General features: G+C 45.3%; 1 protein-coding gene and 1 pseudogene across 2 annotated transcripts in view; one reads left to right on the forward strand and one right to left on the reverse strand.

The window, feature by feature from the left end:
* Positions 1-130: 130 nt before the first annotated feature.
* Ccdc25 (coiled-coil domain containing 25) overlaps positions 131-20,299 on the forward strand; it is a 32,391-nt gene continuing 12,222 nt past the window's right edge. The window contains exons 1-5 of one of the 2 annotated variants that reach the window (NM_001108382.1): positions 131-262; positions 2,886-2,933; positions 9,064-9,103; positions 16,375-16,426; positions 19,548-19,623. In NM_001108382.1, the coding sequence (NP_001101852.1) occupies positions 235-262; positions 2,886-2,933; positions 9,064-9,103; positions 16,375-16,426; positions 19,548-19,623 (244 nt within the window). In that variant the 5' untranslated portion in view covers positions 131-234. Of the gene's footprint in view, positions 263-2,884; positions 2,934-9,063; positions 9,104-14,165; positions 14,302-16,374; positions 16,427-19,547; positions 19,624-20,299 lie in introns of those variants that run through there. The other variant, XM_063274429.1, reaches the window with a different exon arrangement.
* Nop53-ps1 (NOP53 ribosome biogenesis factor, pseudogene 1) lies at positions 11,436-13,309 on the reverse strand (annotated as a pseudogene).

Raw genomic sequence — 20,299 nt, forward strand, 5'->3', positions numbered from 1 at the left:
TTCCAGCTAAAATTCTTCAACTAGAATTTTCAAAATCCCCCGGAACACCTGCCCTTCCGCCAACACTCTTCCCTCCGCCAGGACTAAAGATGGCGCTGACAGGACGGCGTTGTGACGCGACCGCACGTCCGCCGGAAGTGTCCGGCGGAAAGTCTGGAAGCCGGCTCACCCTCGCGCAGGTGGTATCTCGAGCTTCGCGTTTTGAGCAGGAGTCGCCACTCTTCTACCAGGATCATGGTATTCTACTTCACCAGCAGCAGTGGTGAGTGACGCCGGGGCCCTGCCTGCAGCTGCCTCCAAAGCCGGCATTCTCCAGCCACCGCTGGACTTGGACTTAGTCCTGAACCGCGTCCTACCGCGGGAGCCTCTCCCAGAGCCTTCTGGTTCCCTGCTTGGCCGTCACCTCAGCTGCCTGGTCGTACCCTGGTCCTGGTGGTCGCGGTGGGAATGGGCTCCCACTTTCATTACACCTGGTGATCATGCTTATTCCCGCTAGACAGACCCGCCAACGCTTCCTGGACTGGGCAGTGTGTGGGTTCCTGCATAGCCCGCCTTCCCTCCCCGTCGCAAGCCTTTGCCCTAGCATTCTGCCGGCACCTTGGAGAGATACTTGACCAGTGAGACAGGTGCCAACAGTTGTCTCCTACAGGAAGAGTACCTTGCCCGTCTACGAAGGGAGGGCCTGGGATGCCATGGAAAGCAATAGAAAGCTAGAGTGTTAGTAAAACCCCTCCCTGGGCAGAGTTGATGCTCCAATTGACGTCTGGTAATACTACTGAGTTGGTTTTGGAAGGCCAGGTGGTGTTTTGGTTTCCAGAAAATGCCGCGTCAACTTGGTTTCTCTGCCATATTGCTCTTATCCAGAATCAATTTCTAATTTTAAATTCTCACCCCGTTAAAGTGGCTCTTGACTTGAAGACACCGTGTGAGACCCAGTTTCCATGTCAAGATTAAATATACATTTTTCTGGACACCCTTAACATTCCTTTCGGACCGCTGTCGTGTGCCATTAAAAGCTGACTGCTTGAGCTACACGGCAGGTCTCTTGAGAGGTAGTCTGTCTAGCATAGTGCCCTACTTGACTGCTGTGTTGACCCCGCCTCCTTGAGACTGTGTGTGTCAGGTGGTTCCAAACATAGACCCTCTTGCCTAAAGACTCCCTAATGTTGACATTCCTTTCTAGGTCCCCCAATCTGGAGTGAGTGATTGATGGTTTTGTCTCTTAGTACTTTTTAGTTTGTTTATTTTTGAGGCAGGATCTCATTACTTAGTCCTTGCTAGCCTAGAACTCATTGTGTAGATCAGGCTGGCTTTGAAGTTACAGAGATCTGCCACCTTCTGCTTTGCTGCCCCAGTGCTGGGATTAAAGGCATGCACTACCTTACCTTTCATGATAATTTTAATTGAAGCATTATTTTGTGAACTGTCCCTCAGTGTGAGGGTGTTTCTTTGTTTTTCTTTTTTATAGTCATACTATTTCTAAAAATTATTTTATGTCTGTAGGTATTTTACCTACATGCACATCTCCAGTGCCTTTCAAGGCCAGAAGAGGGTGATGGATCCCCCAGAACTGGAGTTTAGTTGTTTGTTTGTCTAGTATTCCTGAAGTCTGGGGTTTGATCTCTAGTGCCACATAAACTGAGTGTGTAGTCCACACCTATCCTGTGATTCAGGGTATGGGAGTAAAGGTGCCCTGGCCTTCTAAATGGATAGCCTCTTAACTTTTTTGTTTGTTTGTTTGGTGGTTTTTTTTTTTTTTTTTTTTTTTGAGTTGGAGTCTCAGATAGACCAGATTGTCTCTGAGCCAGCCTATGTAGCTAAGACAGGGTGAACTCCAGACCCTTGTCCCTCTCAAATGCTGGGATTATAGGCATACAATGCCATCACAGCCCTGTGTGTGTTCTGCTCAGTGGAAAGACTCTAGCCAACCCTATTTCTACCTACCAGGCATTGTGCTTTGTTGACTGAAGACCGGGTCACAAACTTAGCCCCATTTGGGGTCCACAGAGTTTTGGTAAGGTGTGCTTGGCAGCCAACACCGAGTCCTTTTAGGTCTAATCTTGTACTTTAGAATCATGATTAAGGAAAGCTTTCTAAACAACAAAAATGCTCATTACTTCATTGTAAAGATTAGGATTTAGTTTGTTCAAGGTAGCTGGAGGGGGCGTTGGTTAGAGCCAGCATTTGGAGAAGTTTGAGGACTCTGATTCCCCTGAGTGGAAGAGGGCATCCACTAGTGTAGCACAATGAAATATAAGTAACGCCAGTCAGAACAGACTATATAAAAATAACAGCTAGCTAAGTGTAGGAACACACACACACACACACACACACACACACACACACGCACACACATTTACATGGTTTGGAGACAGGGTTACTGTGTAGCCCTCCCTGGCTGTCCTGGAACTCACTCTGTAGACCAGGCTGACCTCAAACTCAGAGATGTGCCTGCCTCTGCCTCCAAGCTGCAGGCATCTGTTTTTAAATGTGCAGTAGAGATTGTCCTTTGTTGTGGGGAATAATTGCTGCTATTGCCATTATCGTTGAGGAAGGCAAAGGTATAGGATTGAGCTGGAAATTGCCATTAAACTTTATCCCTAAAGGGAAATAGAAAATAAAGAGAGATTTTTCTTGAAAAGGAGGAGAGCAACCATTCAGCCATAAAGATTGCTAAACATCTTTGGGGACAAGAAACTATTTTAAGCTCAGTATGACTTATTCAGTCACTAGTTTAATCTTGGCCTGCCGCTATCCGTCATTTGAAAGTATACAACTTCTTCTTAACTCCAAGGATGTGCAAGAACAGGTAGGTAAGCCAGGTGTGGCCCATGACCATGCTCTGCCTCCCCACTAATTGTCTTTTTGTTTTTGTTTTATTTTAGTTAATTCATCTACTTACACTATTTACATGGGAAAGGACAAATATGAAAGTAAGTTTACAAAAGCATTTGATTTTGAAATTTCAGACAGGTAAGTGCTGTGCCTGTGCCCTGTTTGTGGGTTTATGGGTTTTGTTCTTGATTTCTTTAATTCCTTTTGAAAATTAGACTTGGCAAACGACAGTTGCTCACATTTTCAAATACAGAGTTTTGATATGTGCACACATTGTGTGATAATCAAGTTGAAATCCATAGCATATCGCTCACCTCAAACACTTATTATTCCCTTGCAGTATTCAAAATCCTGTCTCCTACCAACTGTAGCATAGACTTTGATTTACTCTGCAACAGAAGTCCAGAAGTGCTACTGACAGATCATTGTTTTACCGATTGACTAGCCTCTCCCAGAGCTCCCCAGCCACTGGTAGCCTCTACTTCTATGAGTTTGACTTCTATTTCTCCTCTGCTTGTCTTGTTTAGCTGGGTCTGGCATGTGGCTTAGTTTGTAGTACATGTCCCTTGTATGTCTATGATCCCAGCATTATGGGGGAGAGTGGAACTGAGGGCCTCATGAAGGCCAAACACAAACACCAGATCCAGTTGAGCACCTTTTTTTTTTTTTTTTTTTTCCACTTCTCAGACAAGATTGCACTCTATATAGCTCAGAGGCTTAGAATTCACAGCCATCCTCCTGCTTCAACCTCTGGAGAGCTGAGCTTACAAATATGAACCACTCTGACTAGCTCAAGTTGACCTTCTTGGTGGCTAGGAGAACACGGAGTTTTGCAACACTGATCCTCACTCTGAAGGTGAGAGAGGCAGAACCTCAGAAGGAGCTGAAGAGAAAGAGTGCCATTCCTCAAGATTGGAAAATACAGGTAGTGTAAGAGTTTAGAAAAGACAACTGTGAAGTCATGGCAGAATCAGCTCCCCAGCAAACAAGCTGCAGTTACTCAACCTCTTCAGACTTCTGAGTTCTTAGACATAAGAGGCTCATGGGCTGTAGCTACTGCAGAGGGTTGTATAGATTAGGGAAAAGGTCCTGAACGCAGTGTCTTAGTTAGGGTCTTACTGCTGTGAACAGACACCATGACCAAGGCAAGTCTTATAAAGGACAACATTTAATTGGGGCTGGCTTACAGGTTCAGAGGATCAGTCCATTATCATCAAGGTGGCATCTAGGCATGCATGATGCTGGCAGAGCTGAGAGTTCTACATCTTCATTTGAAGGCTGCATGGAATACTGACTTCCAGGTAGCTAGGACTAGGTTATTAAAGCCCCTACTCACACACAGTGACACGCCTACTCCAACAAGACCACACCTCCCAACAGTGCCACTCCCTGGGCCAAGCATATTCAAACCTTCATATTCAACTCCCTGACCCCCATAGGCTTGTTCAAACACATGAGTCTATTGGGGCCATATCTAGCCATAGCATGATTTAAAAAGTATAGTCCAAGGTCCAAAGTCCCCATAGTCTATAGCAGTATCAACAATGTCAAAAGTCCAAAGTTCAAAGTCTCTTCTGAGATCCATCCAATCACATAACTGTAATCCCCAAATCAAAATAGGAAACCAGCTGGGTAAATTCCAAACTCTGCATGTCCATGTCTGCTGTAAAGCAGTTTTCGGATTTCCAACCCCTTTTTCCTCTTAACCAAAACTAATTTCTTTTCCTGGGCTGGTTCCACTCCCTATTAGCAGCTTGCCTCAGGAGATAGCCTAGGGCTCTTGCATCTTGAAGAATCTTGGGGTTGCCAAGGCAACTTCAGTGTTGAAGCTTCTTGTTTCAATGTCTGGGATCCACACATGATCTTCTGGACTCCTTCAAAGGGCTGGCATCATTTCTCCAGCTCTGCTCTCTGTAGCGCTCTAAGCTCAGGTTGATCCACTGAATTGCCACTGCTGTTATTGATGGTCATCCCATGGTACTGGCAATAGGCTTTACCAATATCTCTCTCATAGGCTCTCTTCATGGTGCCAAACCTCAAATCTTTTGCATAACCTTTTCTGTCTTGGGTCAGCTACTGCAACTGAGGCTGCACCTTCACCAATGGCCTTCCATGGCCTCTCACAGTGTTGAGCCCCAGCTGCTCTTCATGACCCCTTCATGCCTTCAAAATCAGTACCACCTGGGTGACTGTTGCACATTGCCAAGTCCAGTCACAGCACAAGGTACAACTGTGACTATCTCTGGAACACAACCTCTTTGTGCTCTCAGAAAACACTTCCCAGAAGATTTCACCTCAGTAATGCTGGTCTCTTCTTAATTGCGACTAATTTCTTAGCTCCAGGTGACCAGCATCAATTGTCCCAGTAATGCAAAGGCTTTGTTTTAGTAGTTCTGGTATCTTGTTAATCACAGCTGATTCTTCAGCCCCAGCTAACCAAAAACACAGAATCATCACAATCAAAATAGCAACAGCCCTGATAAGAATCTTTAATCTTCCCTCTGCAATTTCACAAGCCAGGCCTCCAACTTCTGCACTGTTTTCAACATTATCTTCCAAGTTCCTACAGAACATCCCACAGAGCTCTTAACATCCCAGTAGCTCTTCTAACTCAAAGTTCCAAAGTCCTTCCACAATCCTCTCCAAAGCAAGGTCAGGTTGTCACAGGAATACACTCCCAGTACCAATTTGTCTTTGTCAGGGTTTGTATTTCTATAAAACATCATGACCAAGAAGCAAGTTGGGGAGAAAGGGATTTATTCAGCTTACACTTTGGACATTGCTGTTCATCACCAAAGGAAGCCAGGACTGGAATTCAAGCAGGCCAGGAAGCAGGAGCTGATGCAGAGGCCATGGAGGGATGTTACTTATTGGCTTGCTTCCCCTGGTTTGCTCAGCTTGCTTTCTTATAGAACCCAGGACTACCAGCCCAGGGATAGCATCATGCACAATGGGTTGGGCCCTCCCCCCTTGATCACTAGTTGAGGAAATGCCTTACAGCTGGATCTCATGGAGGCATTTCCTCAACTGAGGCTCCTTTCTCTGTGATAATTCCAGTTTGTGTCAAGTTGACACATAAAACCAACAAGTATATGTTATGACATCATGACCAAGGCAAGTCTTATAAAGGACATTTGGGCTGGCTTACAGGTTCAGAGGATCAATCCATCATCATCAAGGTGGAAGCAGGGCAGCATCTAGGCAGACATGATGCAGGCAGAGCTGAGATGTAGATCTTCATTAGAAGGCTGCTAGTGGAAGACTGGCTTCCAGGCAGCTAGGACTAGGGTGTTAATGCCCACAGTGACACACCTACTCCAACAAGGCCACACCTCCCAACAGTGCCAAGTGTATACAAACCATCACACAGTACCTACCCCATAGGAGTACTTGTTAGCTGGTAGGCAGAATCCCTGGAGCTTAATCTCTCAGATTCCACTCCCCACCTTGCTTCTCTGGGGACATTCCCTTGGGTCGATCCGAGAGTTGTCTGGTCACACTGTTGTCTGTGTGTAATCGTTTGATACTCCTTGTCTGCTTTTCTCATTTCTTTCTAAAACTGTCAGTATCTAGTTTAGTGCAGTTTGACAGTGACCACAGTTAGAATTTGATAGTTTATATGCATTAAAAGAGGCACACATACCATTCTTCAATAAGAGATACTTGACAATAATGAGATAAACAAGTCCAAAATGGGCACTCTTAAGCAGAACTCTGAAATGAGAAACAACAGATCACAGCAAAATAAAGTACCTCACGCTTTTAATCAGTCTTTCATTGTAATAAGTGTATGGCATTGACTAAGGTGTGACCTAATGCTAAGTCATCCATATTATTTTAATATTTAAGTTTTAGTTTCTCCTTGTAGCCCATAATATCACTGGTCCTGAAGGGAAGGAGGCTTTCTCCCTGTTCTACACTGAACAGCAAGCCACTGCTACAAGAGCCATAGTTACTTAGAGTGAAAATGAAAGAAGATTGACTGCCAAGTGTGGTTTTTTTTCTACTACATCAGAGGTGGAGGCTCATGAGCCTACAGCCACTGGGAAGCATCTTTAGCCAGACCGCTTCATGAGGGATACAGGTTTTGCACTCTATAACTGGGGGTGGGAGTGGGAGCTGGGTGGGAGTGGGAGCTTTACATATTTCTTAAGCAAAGGCCTGCACTGTTCTGGTTCACGTGGGTGGACTAGTGGTGGTTCTGACATTTCCACCTGTTTCTCTTTTCCTTCTGTGGTTGTCTCCTCTTTATGGAGGGCTTACATATGTGGAGGCCTCATTCTAGCCTCTGTTAAGAAGACGTAGGTGGAGGTTTTGCTGTGTTCTGGCCTCCAGACATAAAAAGTAGTGTGTATTGACTTTGTTGTTAACCTAAAACTGCTCTGAAATATAAAACATTTTAAAATGTGGACAAAATGCAGTCGTTACTACATTACAATATTACATACTAGCACATGCTGTAGGGGGATGGTGAATGTGGTTGAGAAGCCTTCACATTTGTGGTAGAATTTATGTAGAGACACCTAGATGCAGAGTCCATTTGTGAGAGGATGTCTAGAGCCCTCTGGTGTTTTGTGTCATTGTGTCTGTGTATGTGGAACATTTGCTCATCAGGAAACTTAGAGTTGAGTGGACCTGTCAGCTCCTCCAAAGTAGCCTCATAGGAAAAGAAGCTGCATTTTAAAGCCTCCTTTGGAAATATTCGTGGTATCACCCATTTATTGCCAGTAGTCCGGCAGCTTCCAACCAACTACAACACTCGATACAACATAAGTGGAATTGTTAAGTTGTGTATTTGCTGAACTCTTGGCAGGTCTGTTCTCTTCATAGCCAGCAGATGGCCTCAGCCATTCATAGCACACTTAAAAATGCTTTCTATTAGTATTTTCTTTTACTTTTTGGTTATTCGTTCAGCGTCCCACTTCCCATAGTAAAATTCTGATATCTAGCAGAAAGCTCCTGGTGTCAGCTCTTGCCGGCAGTGTCCTCTCCCAAGGGTTGTGTGTAGCTTAGCCAGTAGGCTGCCCTTTCTTAAGTACATTCAAAGCCATCACATAGGAATCACATGCTTTCCTTGCAGTTTTTAATAGATGTTACCTTTCATGACTTACCTGTCACTTGCACAATTTAAAATATCAGATAGTACAGTAAACACACACACACACACACACACACACACACACACACACACACACACACTCACACACTCACACACAATCGGTTCCCCACCCACAGAAGCTTGTTCCTCTTAATCCCTCCCAGGACTTGAGTTCTGCACCCTACCTTCCAGAGCAATTCCCTCTTTCACACGTCTGCTGCTGCTTCATCTCCACTGACGATCTTTGCTTCCCTTTTAGATTTGTTTATAATATCTTTAAGTATACAGTCAAAGGTTGTTTGTTTTCTTTGTCTTTAGTTTTCTCTCTGGCACTGTTCTAAGACAGGGTCTTACAAGGTCTCACTAAGCTGATCTTGACCTAGCTTTTTAGTCCAGGCCGCCCTCAAACTCACCATCCCCTAGTCTCAGCTCCCCAAGTGTGTGCAGCCATACCCTTTGAGTTTTTGGGGTTTCTCTTGGTCTGCCCATTTGTTTGTTTGTTCTTTTAAGACACAGTCCAATTAAGGCTGGCCTTAACTCCTTAGTCACTAGGAATGGCCTGGGTTTTGATCATCTTGTTAGTTGATGAGATTACAGCTGTGTGATCCACACACAGCTTCTGTGGTGCTGGGATCAAACCTAGGCCTTTAGGAATAGGAGACAAACAGTCTAGCCACTGAACTATATTTCCAGACCTTTATTATTATTGTCATTATTATTATCATTATTACAACATAACCCATTATTTTAAAGTTTGAACAAAATCATATTGACATTTAAGCTTATAGTCAGTCAGTCAGTCAGTCAGTCAGTCAGTCAGTCAGTCAGCGTCTCCTGACTCCCAGCTGCTGAGATTTTTTTCAGTATTCAGATCATTCAAAGGGAACGTCTTTGGGTTTTGGATTAAAGTGTGAAAAAAACCCTGCAGTGTATATTGTCTGACTGTAAAAGCTGTCATTCCTTCTTTTCAAGCTCCCAAGTCCCCGCTGCTGTTGTCTCATTAAGGAAGGGAAAGAGTGGTGGTGGTGGGGGGGTGATGATATTTTTTTCCGTTCCCAACATAAAAATCCCGGTAATATTTCCATTTGATAGTTTCCTTAGTTTCTTTTTCCCTCTTGTACTTGCTGCAGATGAAGATCTGATAAAGTATGGCTGGCCTGAAGATGTTTGGTAAGTAGCAGTTTTTATTCTATTTAGATTGTCATTTAGATTTCAGACTTGGCCATCTACCTGCTGCCTCTAATTTAAACACATGGTCTACATGGTGTTTTTGTTCATGGAATTCCTGAGTGAATAGTGTGGTGCCCTTCAGAGTTCACCCTGTGACCTGAGGGAAGGGTGCGGGTGAGCTCCTGACACAGCTTCTCACCATGGTCTTGTCCATGTTCATTCTCCACTGCTTACTCTCTCTCCTGGAAGCCAGTCTTAACCACTTCAGTGGGTATCTCTCTCCCTGTATAAGTTCTCCTTTCTCTCTCTCCTGGAAGCCAGTCTTACCATTTCAGTGGGTATCTCGCTCCCTGCTTAAGTTCTTGGGTCCTGTTTACTCAGGTATGATGGTGATAGTGCACATTTTTCAAGCACTTAACTGCCAAATACTGTCAGCTTCTTTTTTTTTTATAAATTTTTTAACACTTATTCATTTATTATATATGAGTACACTGTAGCTGTCTCCAGACACACCAGAAGAGGGCATCAGATCTCTTTACAGATGGTTGCGAGCTACCATGTGGTTGCTGGGATTTTGAACTCAGGACCTCTGGAAGAGCAGTCGGTGCTCTTAACCACTGAGCCATCTCTCCAGCCCATACTGTCAGCTTCAGTACATTTAATTTCACAACGACCTATAAAGCTACCGGGCCCATCTTTCAGCTGAGAAACAGAACAGGTCTGTACTGGTTATTACTGGCCCAGCTCAGTTTCTAAACCATTGCTGTTGATTTTCCCTCACCTTAGGGCACCATTCTTCCTACCTCAGTTCACTGCTCCTGCTGCCCCTCCCCCACCCCAGGCCCAGGCCCATTGCTGGAATTCTCTGCAGACCTTTCCTCCAGCTGTGAGCTCCCCGTCCCCCTGATTTCCTTACAGTACTGTGAGGTTGGATGGCTACTTTTCAGAAGAGCTGGTTAAGTTTTCAGTAAGGTGGACAGCCTTGAGCATCATATATCATAGCAACAAGCCATTTATTATCTTACAGGCATTAGCTCAAGCTCCCACTTACGTGTGGCTTTGTTTGGAAGCCCCATGTATTTGTGGGGCTCCCCAAACGGGACTTTTATCTACTTGGTTATGAAGGCTCTAGTTCATGGCTCCACTGGGCATGTTCTCCTACCATTCCAAAGTTCACACTGAGAGCCAGGAGATGGCAGGAACACGAGGAATTTCAAAGGTTAAAAAAAACGAAACTGTTCCAGCACAGTGTCCTAGCTTCTGCACTCAAATGTACCACTGGGTTAGACACTGCTTAGGTAGGCCCCTTTGCTCAGGTAGGCAGACTACTGCTGGGAATCTCTGGCCTTCCTTCAGAAGGCCCTACAACCTCCATAGGACAGTGGTTTGCCTGCTTTGAGAACAAGAGCTCAATGGCGCTGGCACATAACTATAGAGTTTATTCTTGACTCACTTGCTGCCTTCATAGGAACACACATGTCGAAGGCTCCCTCACCAGGAATGCTTCCTGGTCTCCCTTTGTGTATCTGTCATCTCCAGCTGTAGCCTCTCTGATGCCAGTGTATCTACCTCTTGGGTAGATAGTCACCTGCTATTTCTTTGTCCCCCTTTATTTTTTTCAAGGTAGAGTTTGACTATTTCAGGCTTTCCTGGAACTCACTTTCTTGCCTCAGTCTTCCAGGTTCTAGAACCACAGCTACTGTGTTCACTTGTGCTGTGCATTAGCCTACAGATTGACACATGGCTGCCTGTATAGGAAAGCTTATATATTCAGATACATCTTGAAAGTCAGTTTACCATACCTTTTTTTTAAAAGACTTTTTTAAATTAATTTTTATTGATATGAGTACACTATAGCTGTCTTTAGACACACCAGAAGAGGGCATTGGATCTCATTACAGATGGTTATGAGCCACCATATGGTTGCTGGGAATTGAACTCAGGTCCTCTGGAAGAGCAGTCAGTGCTCTTAACCACTGAGCCATCTCTCCAGCCCCTTTACCATATCTTTTAAGCATTTTTTTTAAACACACAGGTAGAATTTCTAATTTATTTAGACAGATTCTAATTTAAAGCCCACACTAGTAAATTACAGCTTGAGAGTTTTTTTTTGTTTTTTTGTTTTTTAAGGTTGAAACTTACCAACTTATCTAGGCTGATAGGTACCTCTTTGGCACCTTTAATAGTTCAGGGATGAATGACCAAAGCTCAGCACAGTTGACTTTTATTTTCAGAGCTATTTAAGAACTCAGGGAAGCTGGAGTAGCCCCAAACCTCAGGACCCATTCCAGTTCATGTGTTGTCAATCCTGACAATCTTCCAGGGAGCCAAGAGCCACTCTGAGCTCATGTACAGGGCAGGGTTTTAGCCTGGTGCTCTCTGATGCTGGTTTGCAGAGTTTACCTATTACAGCATCTGAGTCTGTCCTGGTGAGCCTTCTGAGGTTCCTTAAACAAAGAACTTTCTTTTTTGGGGGGCAGAAGCGGGGTCATAGCACTTTATTGAGGGACAGGGCTCCAACATCTGCACAGCTACAACCTGAGGACAGAGGGCAGAGCTGAGGTGGATGAGTGGAGGGTGCACCCCACAGCCTTTCTCACTTAATGCCCCTTCTGATTTGAGACTTTCGGATCTCTTAGGCACCCTCTTTACCTCTAATTCTAGATTCCTGGGGCCCCACTGGTTGACCAGTCATGGGGTTTGGGAAGGGCAGGACACTGGGAGCTTTCAAAAGGGAGGAAGGCTACCACTGGGCAGACCATAGCTCACAGAGTGACAGTCAGCCACATGCTGTGGAGCCTGAATCTCATGAAGGCCCCCTTCTCCACCAGCTTCACTTTGTGTTTGCGCTTGAGCTTGGCTCGTTCCCGGGGCTCAATCATATATCTCTTCTGGAAGGTCTTGAACCTGTCTCAGAGGATGTTACCTTCTTGCTTCATTCTGAGTGAGCCAGACAGCTCAGAACTGAGCTGCACATCAATGTCAGGGGCCTGGTACTTGAGCCATCCCAGCCTTTCGGGCTTGTCAGCCTCTACCAGTCGCTGAATGCGGCACTGCTCCCTCTGGCGTGCCAGTTCTGCCAGCCTTTGGGCCACCTGGGCCTTGATCCCACGCAGCCTGAAGAGTTCTTGGTGCTGAAGCTGGGCTTCCTCAGCACCCGCAGCCTGTGAGCAGCCTTCTCCTGCCTCCGCTGCTGCTGCTCCTCTGTCTTCTCTATCCTCTTCTCAGGACCAGCAGCACTAGTGAGTAAGGTCTCAGTGGCCCCATCATCAGCCTCTGGCTGCTCAGCACAGCCTGGCCCCTCCTCATCCTCAGACTCTTTGAACAGGCCCTCACACGTCTCCCGAAACACGAACTCCTGGGTAGCAGCTTGCTCTATGGTGGGCAGGGCCAGCTGTTGCTCTGGCTTTCCTGTGTCTTTCTCACTCTGCAGCTCCACCTCCTGGGCCTTTCAAAGCAAGGCCTGGTGATCTTCAAAGCTTGGGTTGTAGGAGGTGCCTCCAGGAATCACCTCCACTGCGGGCACCTGGCAAGGCTTAACGTGGAGGTGGGGTGGCTTCCTCGTGCCTTTCTTGTTGGTCTGCTCCAGAAAAAAAATGCATCCTGACCAATCAAAGATTTGCCCAGGGTGTTTTTTGGGTTCCAGAGGTCATAGAAGGGCGGCTCAATGATGTCCTGGGGCCCAGGTTTGACCTTTGGTGCAGGAAGACTAAGAAATTGGGCCTGTGCCTTGGGCACATCCCTGGGCAGCTCACCCTGCTTTGCCAGTTTCTCCCATTGCTCCTTCTTTCGCCTGAGCTTCTTGGCACTGGGGACCTGCTGTGCGAGGTTGTCTTTGGGAGCGGGGATGTTAGAATGATTCTCAAGGGCAAGGTTAACCTGTAGGGGGTTTTGGAGATGGCTGTGAATTCTGGACCCAGGTCCTCTTCTCGCTTAGTTCTTTTCACTTGAATCCAGTGTCCGTGAAGAACTTTCGTTTGGGGCCTCTGCCAACAAACCACCGATCGTGCGCTCTTGTAGACGTACGTCTTCCAGGAACTGGTCTCCCTCTAGCCCCAGTGGCTCTTCAGTGAGCCTCCTCCAGCCGTGCTTCTTGTTTCTGGGGCCCTGCCTCTGCCGCCTCAGAGAGGCATCCACTGAGGTGGACCGCAGCTCCAGGAAGCCAGAGTCCACCTGGCACCGCCCCTGTTAACTACCAGCAGCCATCATAGCTTAGTCGCTCAAATTCCAATATCAGTAAAGAACTAAGGATTAAATGAGATTAGAAACAAATTAGTTTTTAAGTGAGGAAAGGAGAAAAGCCTCATGAGACTGTGTAATGAGTAGTATTTTCATGGGCCCCACTTTAAGGAATTGAGTAACTCCCTGGACCTCTGCATCCTCCAGTAATTGTTGCTCTTTTATTGAAAATTTTAGTCTCTGAATTAGTGAGGGAAGGCGAGAAGGAATGAGGACACAAGGACAAGAGGCTGGAGTGGCCATAGTTTAAACTCTGAGTAAGTGTTTCTAGTGAAGCTGAAAGATGTTTCACAGGAAGCAGCTTGTGCTGAATTGTTTCAGGGGTAGGTGTTTCAGACCCTGCACTTCTGTCTGTCTCTGCCTTTGTAGATCTAAAACATGAAATGAAGCCTGAAGATGGTGTATACAATCTGGGAAAAGACACCATGACCACAGAAGCTCTTAAGAGGAAGCATTAGTTGGGCCTTGCTTACAGTTTCAGAGGCTTAGTCCGCTGTCACCATGGCTGTCACGCTGGCACCATGGTGGCACACATGGAACTGGAGCAGTAGCTGAGAGATGTATCCTGATCTAAGGCAGCTGGAGAGAGACACTGGGCCTGGCATGTACTTGTGGCGCCTCAAAGCCCACTCCCCAGTGACACATTTAAGCCAATAAGACCACCCTTCCTAATCCTTTCAAAGAGTTCTACTCCCTGGTGACTAAGCATTCAGATATGAGCCTCTGGGGGCCATTGTTATTCAAGCCACCACTCTAGCCAGAATACTTCTCTGTGCTTTGATTACTTAGGTATGTTGAATTATTTTGGTGTTTCTATTGACAGCATTCCATTTAAGAGACCTTGAAGAAAAGAACAGAATCTAATAGCCACTCTTGCTGTGTAGGAAGAGCCGTTATTAATAAAGAGCTGTCACTAAGCAAGCAGGAGCCAAGATGGCAGGTGCACCCTTTCAGCTGAGGTCAGTTCATAGCATGATGTTTTTCTTAAGATCCCGAAAGGAGAATGAGATGTATAAAATTTCTAGATTTGTAAAAGATATGAATTTTTCTGGGCAGAAAAATGCCCAGCTAAGAGTGATATTTACTATGAATTTTACAAGGGAATGCAAATGAGTAAAGGAGCAGCTTGGAAAAACATGACTCGAATCTGATGTAATGTCCATTTTTGGCTATCAGTAATGACTCAGAGTAAGAGGCAGCTTAAATCATTTGCCCAAAGTCTGAATATTGTTCTATATAAAGAACAAATAGCAGGATATTTAGCTTCTTTGAGGGCATAATCTGAGCCTTCATACCGAGTCATACTTACTATATCTGGTACTGAGTGTGTGACCCTTTTAACACCTAAAATAGAAGTTGATACAAGAAAATGCCTGAGGACGTCTGTACTGGGATGCAGTGATGCTCCCGTCCTTTGGTTTTTGTTTGGTTTTGAGATAGGGTTTCCCTAAGTAGTCCAGGCTAACCCTGAACTTACGGTACTCCTGCCTGCTGGAACTACAGACCTTTGCTACTCTGCATGGTCTCCATAGGCTTCCCCAAACCTTGTTAGGAACAGTACCCGCTGAAGTTAACAGCGTCACAGTGTTCGTGTCAGTCATGTGTAGCCTTGTTCATTGTTGATGCTTAAATTCTAGGCCCATCTCTGTGTGTTGCAAAGTGAATCAACTTTATTTGACGAATTATATGAAAGAAAATCACTTCGGTTTTAAAAGATTCAGTTTTAAATTGATGGAACCCTGTCTTAGTTAGGATTCTTATAAAACTCTATGACTAAAAGCAGGTTGGGGAAGAGTTTCTTTCAGTTACAGTTCAATTTAACATACCATCAAAAGTAGTGAGGACAGGAACTCACACAGGACAGGAACCTGGAGGCAGGAGCTGATGCAGAGGCCATGAGGAGTGCTGCTGACTGGTTTTCACAGTCTGCTTTCTTATAGAACCCAAGACTACCAGCCCAGAGGTGGCCATACCGACAATGAGCTGGGCCCTCCCCATCAATCACTACTTAAGAAAATGCTCTGCAGGCTTGCCTACAGCCCCATCTTTTGGGGCATATTGTCAATTGAGATTCCCTCCTGTGATGATTCTGCTTGTGTCAAGTTGACATGAAACTAACTAGCCAGTACAAATACTAAAGAAAAGTGAATTTAAGAATTTAACTAAAAGTCGTGTCTTACCTTATTCCCAACAGTTAGGAGGCAGAGGCAGGAGATTCTCTGTGTATTGAAGGTTAGTCCAGTTTACATAGCAAATTCCAGGCCAGCCAGGGCTTTGTAGTGAGGCCCTACCTCAAGAAAGGGAGGGGTGTGCTGTGGGCCATTCTGAATAATTTCCAGACAGTTCCAGGGCCATCTAGGCTTAGGTTCATCCAGGGGTGCATGTTGATGTCATGAGGAGAGAGAGAGAGAGAGAGAGAGAGAGAGTGTGTGTGTGTGTGTGTGTGTGTGTGTGAGAGAGAGAGAGAGAGAGAGAGAGAGAGAGAGACACACACACACACACACACACACACACACACCTTGGTTTTGATTGCTTTGCCATCACTGGAAACCTAGGGCTATCAGGAACTTCCCATTGTCCTCTTCTCCAGACCAAAGTCCTGCAAAGCTCCTAGGTCAGCAACAGTGGCGTTTCACTGACTTCTTCCATCCTTTCTCGTCTGAAATTCTTACCCTGCTTTTCTTCTTAGCCTGTGCTTTGGTTGGGCCAGCCAAATCTCAGCTCTTCCACAAAGCCATTGGTCACTGATAGCTCTTCTTGTCCCTTGAAACTGCACTCTACCCAGGATGTTTCATGTTTATTATCTGACTCACCTTGGCTTGGAGCCATGCACAGCTGCACACCTCTCAAGTTTCTCTTGCCTCTCCAGCTGGCTGGCCAGCCTTTGGAGATGGTGACTGTCTTATGCTCTCCATGGAACCTCATGGGTGATAAGTCCCAGAGAATACTATTTAGGAATGAGATGCTTTCAGTGCAAGTGGACAAAGACATGGTTGTCTTGTTGTTGCTAAAAGTGGTTTCCTTCTTTGTAGGTTTCACGTGGACAAACTTTCTTCGGCTCATGTGTACCTACGATTACAAAAGGTAACTGACTGAATGGAAACATGACCTTTCCTCTACTAATGAACATCATATATTCTTTTCATGCGATTAAGTTGCTTAAATAATAAATGTGTTCAAAGTCATAAAGACTAGTAAATGTCTTCCTCCTACCCAGAAGATTGCTACAGAAAATTCTGGATGATTTCCCAGGTAGAAGCCCCAGGTTGTCTAGCCAGCTCAGTGCATCGCCTGTCCCTCTGCTTGTGTTCCCCTCAGCTCAGTTGATGCTGACATCTATTTCTGGTGGCTGCTGCTTCCCAGACTCACCCAGTCCACCTGGCTCACGAGGGTGCTTGTTCCCCGTTATCAGTGTCTTTGGACAGTCTAAAACAGTAGTGATAATTCAGGAACAAAGATTCCATGTGCCCGGGTAACACAGCACCACCATTCTTTTCTAATTTGCTTGTATTTGTATTTTCAATAGTATGTAGTTAAACTACATAGTGTATGTACTTGTGCTTGTATGTATTATGTTTAAAGTTACAAAGGTCATATGGCTCCCCGGTTGCTAGCATCTCACATTACATGGCAGACATCTCAACCAACAGGCCAAATCCACTCACTACTGTCAATTAATTCTGGACTTGATTTGAGCAGTTTTCCCATTAATGTTTCTTTTCTCTTCCAGAAACCATTGTGAGGTATCATGGTGCACTCACTTGTCCCTTCTGCCCTGACTTTGATGACAATGTTCCTTTTTTATGACTTAACAGTTCACTTAGTGATCTTATATGTGTCTTAGTTTTTCTCATGACTACATAGAATCACAGAGTGGGGGTGGCCTCGTGTCTTAGCGTGACTTACACTAGTAGCATGAGCCTGGATTGCCTGCCCAGGGCTATGCCTGCCACCTTTCTCCACAGTGGCACTACATTTCCAGACTTGGTTACTACATAGCAAGTTGGGGTCCAGCTTCTACTCAGGCAGGGACAAAACGCAGTTCACGTTTTAGAGTGGGGTGGTTTCATTATTTGGGGCTCATGCAGGATGGGACTCTTCTTCCCCCTCATTTGCATAAGCGAGGATTTGCATTTCTGTCTGCCGTGGGCCTTATGTGTATTCAAATGCTGTATTCTGTTGCTCTGTGTTGTATCCAGCTCTGGTGAATTCCCCTTCAGCCTCCTGTGCTCTGCCTAACCCACCCAACCTCTTATTCATTATTTTCATAAATAAAAAATGTTACTAATTTTTAAATTTTGTTTTGAGACAGTCTCATTATGTAGCCAAGGCTGGCCTTGAACTCAAAGAAATCTGTCTGTCTTTACTTCCTGAGTGCTGGATTCAAAAGCATATGCTGTCATGCCCAGTCCATAAAAGGTTTTAACAAAGTCTTGCTATGGAGACCTGGTCTGGAGCTTACTAAGTAGAGCAGGCTGGCCTTGAACTTGTGATTCCCCCTTCTGAATACTGGGATTACAAGCATACATGATGGTAATTTATATGATAATCTCTTAAATCTGAGCTGCAGCAGCTGGCAACATCGTTCCTTGCCCTCAAGTTGTATGGTGGCATGCACCTGCTGTGTGTTTGGAGTCTCTACAGTGACGTCACCAGGCAACATGGGAAGTGATGCCAGAAGGGTTTGATTATGAATTAATTTGGGATCATTGTGAGTTTCAGAAATCTGCAGTTGGCAGACTGTGAGACTGCAGTTCAGGTTCTAAGCAACTGAGAAGTCAAGGACAGTGGTGTAATGATTTTGATCTTCTGCTTTGTGGTTTTCATCCAAAACATTGTTACCGAAAGTTCAATTTAAGCTGAGGTTTCTGTTCTGTCTGCGTATCTGGGATGTATTTAGACTATTTAATCTTGGCCTACAGCCATGCTATCCCAAGCTGATGGAAGTACTTCTTAGGGTCAGGGTTTATAAACTCGGTGCTGTTTTCTTGTTTGTTATTTTGATTGCTGTAGTGAGCTAATAATAGTGGCACAGTTAATAGGAAAGTTACTGGGTCAGAATTTAGATTGTGTGCAGCTTTTCAGCATTATAAACCCTGATTTAGAAATGCTCGTTTGTTTTGAAAGAAAGTCTCACTGTTGGCCATGCTGCTCTTGAACTCTTGGGTTCGAAAGACCTTTCTGCCTCGGTTTTCTGAGTAGATGGGACGGTAGGTGGCCATCCACTGCTCATCTGACTTTGGCCTTTTCCCCCCCTTTTTTTTCTTTCCTTCCTTCCTTCCTTCCTTCCTTCCTTCCTTCCTTCCTTTGTCACTGTGGCTGGTGTGGAACTTGCTAGGTAGAACACCCTGGAATCCTGACTCTGTAGCACATAACTGCTTACTTCCTCCTGTGTAGAAGGGACCGACTCTTTCCTTATTGAGCCACTGTGAGGGTTAAGACCTGGCATATCTTGAAGCTTTGCAGAGTGATGTCAGACAGGTACTGTGTGCCTTCAATGTGGTTTGAATCCAACCCAAAGCATGAAGACCCAGACTCTCAGCAGTGTTTGCTGCTACACAGCCAGTTTGCATAGAAAAGTCATGACCGTTGGGAGCTTTTTTAGCTCACTAGTGTAAAGTGACTCAAAGCAAAGTTGTGGCCTTTACACTTTCTAAGTTCCTAGGCTCACTGGTGTGAGCTCTTCCATTGCTGCTGCTGTGTGGCCTCTGCTGCCTGCTTTATCTTCTATTGGGAGCAGCACAGCAGGTGAAGAACATAAGAACTTCACCCTGATTTTGATTCGAGGTAGATGGCCGGTGAGATGTTTGGGATCCAGAACTCCAAGGCATCTGTTTCAAAGGAAGGTCACGGGGACCTCAGCCAAGAAGATGTCTAGATGTCAGAATGGACACCATTTTCCCCCAAGCTTTCCGGAAATGAATGAGAATGTCAAAAACTACTGAGCCATAAGTGCAGTGAATGTCTTCAACATGGTTTACAATGTGCTAAGTATAGTCTTCTGTTAGTGCCTTCTCTCGGTTCAGGTAGCATTCTGTAGTGGGCACGGTAAATTGACTTCATCTGTCAGTGTTCTAGCATTCTGTAATCCACCTGAAGAGCCCTTGCTTGTAAGCCGGGTCCACTAAGGCAGCAGCAATGCCTTGTGAGTGCTCCAGTGGCCATCAGTAACCCAGAGGAGTATTTGGTTTATTTTGTGTTGCAGGGAGAGAAGATAGAAGACATTCCAAAGGAGGTTCTGATGGACTGTGCCCACCTTGTGAAGGCCAATAGCATTCAAGGTCAGTTTGCCCAGACGTGTTTTCTAAATCCACATGCACCTTTTCTATGTCTGGTCACAGTCCACGTTAGCAGGCATGAGTCTGGGGACAGCAGAAGACATGTCTGAGGAGGTGACCGCTTGTCAGAGAACCAAAAAGTCAGAGCCACTCCTCAGTTTTACTGTCCTGTCTGTCTCCACTCTAGACTTTCCCTTTTCTTGAACAGGAAGGCATCCAGCTCTGCCTAAGACTTTTGCCAACATGGCTGTGTTGATAGCTAAGGACATGTGTCTGCCTCCGTCACTTGTCAACAGATTGTAAAACTAGGACGGTTTAGCTCAGTGTTTTGGATTTTTTTAAAAATAACTTTATGTGTAAGGTGTTTTGTTTGCGTGTATGTCTCTGTGCTGTGTGTATGTCTGGCGCCCTTAGTGCCCAGAAGAAATTTCGGATTCCCTGGAACTGGGGTTACAGACAGTTGTGAGCCACAATGTGGTTGTTAGGAAATTGAACCCAGATCCTCTGGAAGAGCATCCAGTGCTTTAACAGCTGAGCCATCTCTTCAGCCCCTCATTTGGATATTTTGAACCAGGATCTTGATATGCAGCCCAGGCTAGCATGGAACTCACTGTGTGGCCCAGGCTGGCAACTCGAAATTCTCCTATTTCAGCTTCCTGGGTACTGGAAGTATAGTGTG

Source organism: Rattus norvegicus, chromosome 15, assembly GCF_036323735.1.
Source record: "Rattus norvegicus strain BN/NHsdMcwi chromosome 15, GRCr8, whole genome shotgun sequence".
NCBI lineage: Eukaryota > Metazoa > Chordata > Mammalia > Rodentia > Muridae > Rattus > Rattus norvegicus.